The 7,549-nt window shown below is 32.8% G+C and overlaps 1 protein-coding gene across 1 annotated transcript; it reads left to right on the plus strand.

Moving 5' to 3' along the window:
• The first annotated feature begins 4,437 nt into the window (after window positions 1-4,437).
• LOC106875228 (protein ZBED8) lies at window positions 4,438-5,067 on the plus strand. Its single transcript, XM_014923286.1, has one exon. The coding sequence runs from the start codon at window positions 4,438-4,440 to the stop codon at window positions 5,065-5,067; it is 630 nt and encodes a 209-aa protein (XP_014778772.1).
• The last annotated feature ends 2,482 nt before the right edge of the window (window positions 5,068-7,549 follow it).

Below are 7,549 nucleotides of genomic sequence, written 5' to 3' on the forward strand. Positions count from 1 at the left end.
AAGGGAAATTCCTCTCTCTCTCTCTCTCTCTCTCTCTCTCTCTCTCTCTCTCTCTCTCTCTCTGTTATATATACATAAACACGGCCGTAGTAGATAACAGCTAGCCTTCGGCCGCCCTTTAGGACTCTGTTGTGTCCACTACTCTGATTGGTTGGTATTGGCACAATTTGTCTCTTGCTCAATTGCGCGCCAAGATGCCACCCAACCAATCGCAGCCTTCTGATAAGGCCATGTGAGACAGTCTCTTCTAAACCTCAGTTTGTGCCGACTGCACCGTATAAAACGCTAGCTTCACACTGTCTCGAAGTCTTTCGGTTCCAGGCCTTTTGAGGTCTACCCACTGACCACACAAGACACAGCCAGTTCCAGCGACAACTTAACAGCAGCCACATGGAGACTCATCAACACTTGTCCAACAGCATACGGCAATTTCCATCTTTGTCGCCTCCATCTTCTTAACGTCGTCAACATCGTCTCTCTACGTACACAGCAACCAGCAACACTCGCATAGGGTCTGTCTCCACACTGTTTGTGAATTACTTCACCATGGTTAGCAGCAAATACGACCTGCGAGAATTCCTCGCGCACAAGCTGATGAATTTTCTTCACATTTCCAGGCATGATGCTTGTGGCAGGTCTTCGAGGTCGCTCATCGTCTTACTGGGACGTTCTCCTTTTGAAGCACCCATGCCACTTGAAACAACCCATTGCCTTGTCACCATCAGCTTGCTGAAGCATGCTCAATGTCTCTGTAGCCGACTTCTCAAGTTTAACTTAAAATTTCACGTTGGCTCTTTGTTCCAACTTCCGGTCAATGACAAAATTCGCAGACTACAACATACAAGTGATCACAAAAATACAAATTTCACAACTTGCTAAGTAAACACAGTGATGCCACTTGGCACACTGCCTCATGAAAGTTAATGCTAGCTCTCTCACTGCACATGCATCCATGTGCAACCATCTGTTGGCATGCTACAGAACTAGGCCAGGAGCTTTTTGAAACCACCTTGTAACTTGGCTGTTATATCTGACAATTTAACTAATCACATTGTGGCTGCTATTGTTGATGTTGATATTAATGTAATTGCTATTGTTGTTCTTGTTGTAGTGGTTGCTACCATTGTTGATGTCGTTCTTACTGTTTTTGTTTATGTAGTTACTACTGCTGTTGGTGTTATAGTTGCTAATGCTGCTGCTGTTGTCGTGGTAGTCACTATTATAATTGTAGTTGCTTGCTATTGGCATTGATGATTTTTGTTTCAGCTGGTAATTTTGGTTTTAGCTGTTGGTGGTGGTGTTGTTACCATGTTACTATTTCCCAAACCTATGTGTAAACAAACTGTCTGACTTATAAATAGAAATTATACAAAACGGAATTGAGTTTTATTTATTTATGAATTATTTCAGTCTATTCACTTTACTACACAACTAGAATATATTTTAGATATGTGTGTGTGTTTGCATATGAATACATATATGTATGAACACACACACACACACACATACAAATATATATATATAATGACATTAATGAAAATCAGGAGAATGGAGATTTGCACATCCATATATATTATTATACAGTTATTTACATCATTCTTCAATTAGACCTCCGCACGTTTCAGCTGCAAACCATTGCATACTTCTAAGTGTGTATCTTGATGTTAACTATTGGTGCAGCTTCTTCAGGGTAATTTTTTACTGCTGTTCGAATGTCATCTGAAGAAACTATGATATAAAGAGAAATCAAAATTCAAAAAATAAATAAATAATAGAGATGTTGGAAAAGAAGATAATAAGAAAAACAATAATAACAGTGATGGTGGTACACTATTCAGAGTAATTAAAAATAGTTAGGACAAAAATAATATAAGGATAAATAAAGATAGGAAAATTGAAAAATTGGATAATAACCATAGAATACTATGTAAAGTGAGGAATAATAATGATTTTAATAAAATGGAGCCATATAAACTAATAAGAAATCCTAATAGTAATAGAAACTTTAGTATAAAGTGCCCTAACAGAGCAGATAATAAATATGTAAACCTGCCTATTAAAAATACAAAAATAAATAGCGAATATGATGTAAAGAAAACCTAATATGCTAACCAGAGAAACAGGATAAATACCCTTAATATGAACAAGAAAAAATTCTCTAGAAGTAAATTATATGATAATATGGAATGGTATTTTATTCCCCTCGGTAAGCAAATCATTTCCAACATTCCAAAGTTATTCTAGTCAGCAGTAGAAAAACACTTTCCAAAAAATAGTAGGTATTATCCGATTTTTAACAAGCACAAAATTAGAAAAGCATTTTCCAATAGTAGAAACCTAGCACAAATTATTGCAGCACAGAATGCGAAGAGATTAAATAATTTCTATGAGAATGATATTGATTATAACCAGAACATAAATAGTAACTTAATATCAACTGTAATGAAATAAGCATTATTGATAAATATAATATCATGAGAAATAGCTACAATAAAGGAAACAATACAAGGGAAGCAACTTATAATAATCCGAGGACGGGACTAGAGAGAGAAGGCATGAATGCTAGAAAGTGCAGCATCGGGAAAGTAAGTGATGAAAATAAAGCTAATAACGAAACATATAGCAATAAGGGAATTAATGCAAGGGAAGTAACAAGTACTAACTCAAACACTATAACAGAAAGCGGTCTCCAAGATGTAAAAAATCAAAATAGTGTAAATAACTTATAATATAGAAAAAATAACCAAGGAATGTAAATAAAAATAATCAAATAAGAACAGGAGATAATAGAAGAATAAGTAGAGATAAGTATGATTGTGCAAAATGTAAATTATGCCCGTTAAAATTAAATTGCGAAATAAAAGATGTGGTCTACAGGTACAAAGTAATTTCAGGACAAGTATATTTCTACATAGGTACTAGTTCTAGTTTCATAAAACGTAGACTAGTTAATCACGAACTATTGTTTAGGGACAATAATAATAATAATAATAATAATAATAATAATAATAATAATAATAATAATAATAATAATAATTTGAGTTTAAGTAAATTAATTTGGTCGCTAAAAGATAATAAAAGAGCATACACAATTAGCTGGAAATTAAGTAGTAGAGCTAAACCGTATTGAGGAAACAAACGTTGTGAATTGTGTGTTGAAGAAATTTACCAAATTTTTACCTCAAAATTTAATCTGTTAAACCATAGACAAGAACGTGCTTTAAGATGTGTTCATGCATCTAAATATACTTTTAAGAAGTTTGAGTAAATGCATTACACAAACTACTAGAATTAAGATTAAAATTAGGCAAATTAAAACAAATAACGAACTTGGATTAAGTGAAAACCTCTACAAAAATAAAACTATATAAAATTTTAAAAGGGTTGAAGATTAATATTATGTTTAATAAAATTAACTATAAGCAGGATATTTAATTAAATACAATATAACAAGAAAATTGTAGATCTATAGATTAATAATTATAAATATAAATAAATAATAAGTCAAAAAGGTAATTGAATACCTTAAAATATAAGAATAGCCTTCTAAATTAGTAGGACGGTAAATTAGAATATAATACTTAGGAACATACAGAAACCTTGACCTACTTTAAGACCAAACCCAGCAATAAATACCTAATTGGCCGGGGTAATCTTCAGGTCATGAGAAATACGACTATTTATAGTAACACTAACACCTCATAAAAGATTCCTATTTGGTCAGTCTCATAGTTTCTTCAGATGATATTTAAACAGCAGTAAAAAAAAAATGAGGAAGCTGCAGCGATGATTAACACCAAGATGCACACTTAGCAGTTCCCAAACCATGCACTGCAGCGCCACAAGATGTAATTAGGTGCGCCTCAAAAAAGTACGATTATATTTCAAAATATGAAAAATACAAACCGAAGTTCACTAGAAAGTTAATATATAAATGTTAAAATGGTAAAAAACTAAATACTAAGTTCTAAACTAAGAATGTGAGGTGGTTGTGTCATTCAATTCATTTAGGCTAATTATGGTATGACAATGTTATTCGATTTTGAATGTGAAATTTCATAAGGATAAGAGCTAAACTAGCATTAATCTATCATCGAAATTGATGTCATATGGACATATTAAGTGCATGACTGTTTCAGTTTATTTTGGTCGTAGCCTCAGCAGTTTTCATTTCAATAACGAGTGATAATAATGCGAAAGCTCGACCCAATCGTAAATATTGCAATAGTTATTTAAAGTTTGGGATTCATTGAACTGGCAACGAGGATCAACCTCTTCCATTGTGTGTTGTTTGTCTAACGAAGGCATGTTACCCAGCAAGTTGAAAAGACATTTTACAACTAAGCACTCACATCTTCAATGTAAAGATCTGAATTATTTCCAAAGACTGCTAGAACGGCAATCTAAACAAAAAAAACAAACTATTTTGAAAAAAGGATGAATGCTTCTGAAAAGGTTCAAGTCACGTCTATTGAGACAGCCGGAATGATTGCACTACAAACAAAATCGCATACTTTATCCGAGTCGATTATCTTACCCACTTGTAGAAAGATGGTTAAAACCATGTTAGGTGATGAAGCCGAGCAAGAAATAAGCAAGAATCCGCTCTCAAATAATACAATTCATAGGAGAATTATGGATTTACCTGCTGATATAGAGGGAAATGTACAGAACAAACTTCAGAACTCAGAATTTGCTCAACAGGCTGACGAATCAACTGACATTAACAACAAAGTACAATTACTTACATTTATTCGCTTTATTGATGGTAACCAAATCATAAATCAGTTCTTTTGTTGTGAAGAAATGCCACTTACTACAAGAGGACAAGATATTTTTGACATTTTATCTGCCTACCTCGAAAAATGGAATTTATCCTGGAATTCACGTGTTGGAATATGTACCGATGGGGCACCATCTATGATAAGCTCTATTAAAGGTTTTGTATCGCTCATACAACAGAAAACTCCTAATGTTATACGTACCCATTTCTTCCTACATAGGGAAGTACTAGTTTCAAAAACAATACCTGATGAGTTAAAGCAAGTATTAAACCAAGTTTTTTGAAATGGTTAATTATATTAAAAGTAGGCATTTGAAGTGTTGCTTATTGGATATGGATTCTCAGCATAAGCGCTTACCTTTACACACAAAAGATAAAGTGCTACATCGCATACATGAACTCCAGAAGGAATTGCATGCATTTTTTTGAAGAAGAAAACATAAACGCGTCTTGGAATATCTACAATGTGAATTTTGGGTTTCCAAGCTGGAACATTTAACTGAGATATTTGCACAACTTAATAGCGTCAACACGAGTATGCAAGGTAGAGATGAAAACATTCTCACTTCGACAGATAAGCTGGTTTCATTTAAAAAGAATGTTGTAATTTGGAAAAATAGAGCTGAAGGTAGTAACTTCGAAATATTTCCCTTAATACGTAAAAGCTGCATAAAAGGAATGACTCCTATTGTATTTGAACATTTGATAAATCTGGAAGAAAAATAAGCTTTTATTTTCCGTCATTGAACACAGAAGAGTATGATTGGGTTCGAAATCCCTTCATAAAAATTCCATCTAATATTGGTCTGAAAATATGTGAAGAAGAGGAATTGACATCTGTATCCAGTGATCGCAGACTTAAAATCAAGAATGCTGAGTTACCTATTGATACATTTTGAATTGTTATTATAGAAGAATACACCTCGGTAGCAAAAAAGCTTTATCCATTTTGATGCAGTTTTCTACAGTTTTCAACCCTCAATAACATCAAATCCAAAAAAAGAGAGAGACTCTGTTGCATCGAAGAAGAAATGAGGGTTTGTTTTTCTCAAATACGTCCCAATATTGAAAACGTTTCCAAAAAACATCAAGCGCATGTTTCTCATTGATAACTTTGCATGATATATTGAATAAAGAGTAGATAAATGCAATTTTTCTGTATTTTTAATTATCTATATGTTACTTCATAGTTTATGCAATTCTGATATGTATAAAACCCCTTTTGAATAAATTTTAGAATTTAAGTACAAAGTATGCCAAAATATTTTGACTTCTTGAAAGGTGTGCCGTGAGTAAAACAAAGTCTAAGTGGTCACACTAGTCTAAGTGAAGAATGATGTAAATAACTGTATAATAAAATATGGATGTGCAAATCTCCATTTTCTTGGTCGCCATTAATTTCATTACTTTCTCTATGGAAACTACGCAGTCCCTAAAAGGACAGTGAGGATAATAATTCAGTCTAGTAAATTTTCAACTTGAGTTTCACCAACATTCACTGTGGAAAGCCAGCATTAAGAACTGATATATAAGAGTTAACACACTAACCGCCAGGATTATGTATCCCTCAAAATCATTTTGGGATATATTTATATACATACTAGCAGAGGTGCCTGATGTTGCCTGGGAATGAAATTGTTCCTTATATATTGGAAGAAAAAAAGCAAAATATGTTGCATAGAAATTTGTTATTCTAAATTCTATTTATTCTTCAATTGGGAAATCAATTCTGAATTCATAATAATAATAATAATAATAATAATAATAATAATAATAATAATAATAATAATAATAATAACAATAATAATAATAATAGTAATTTTGACTCTATATCTTCAGGAGGAGTTACCTCAATCCTTTCTATATTAACCAAAATGAAGTAGATTGACAAATTTATTTTTTGAACCAGTTGAAGACACACGAGATGTCGCAATATTGTTCACAAGATAACAAATGGCACTCTTCTTTTAATTTTGACTCTATATCTTCAGGAGGAGTTACCTCAATCCTTTCTATATTAACCAAAATGAAGTAGATTGACAAATTTATTTTTTGAACCAGTTGAAGACACACGAGATGTCGAAATATTGTTCACAAGATAACAAATGGCACTCTTCTTTTAATTTTGACTCTATATCTTCAGGAGGAGTTACCTCAATCCTTTCTATATTAACCAAAATGAAGTAGATTGACAAATTTATTTTTTGAACCAGTTGAAGAGATGCGAGATGTCGAAATATTGTTCACAAGATAACAAATGGCACTCTTCTTTTAATTTTGACTCTATATCTTCAGGAGGAGTTACCTCAATCCTTTCTATATTATTATTAATAATAATAATAATAATAATAATAAACGAAAATACAAAATTTATCACTTATATGAAAGGAGATAAATTCTACCACATATGTTGAAGGAGATAAGCTTCAGAATAAACAACATTCTTTGTTTTCTGGTTTGGCATACAGACAAATAAGTGCTGCAAACTACCAACTCTGGGGCAACCAACATAAAGTTAGCCATGAGAAAAGCAAGGCTCAATTAAGTGCAAGCTAGTAGATTTCAAAGTCTGATCTTGACCTTTATTAATAGACATTGCAAAGTAAAGTCGCACTGGGAATAGTGTTCGTTTGAACTCAAACGGCATGTCTGTTGGTTTGATTGGAATTCTTGGAATGAAAGCCTCTTCCCCAGAGGCACACCAGTGATGATGGTATCACATTAGGTGATAATATCTTCACAATCAACTTTGTCCCATTGCATAAT

This window comes from Octopus bimaculoides, chromosome 14 (assembly GCF_046866305.1).
Source record: "Octopus bimaculoides isolate indiv1 chromosome 14, ASM4686630v1, whole genome shotgun sequence".
Lineage (NCBI taxonomy): Eukaryota > Metazoa > Mollusca > Cephalopoda > Octopoda > Octopodidae > Octopus > Octopus bimaculoides.

Excerpts from the sequence above, each read along its gene's own strand:
- LOC106875228 (XM_014923286.1), top strand. The coding sequence starts at position 4,438 with ATGAATGCTTCTGAAAAGGTTCAAGTCACGTCTATTGAGACAGCCGGA.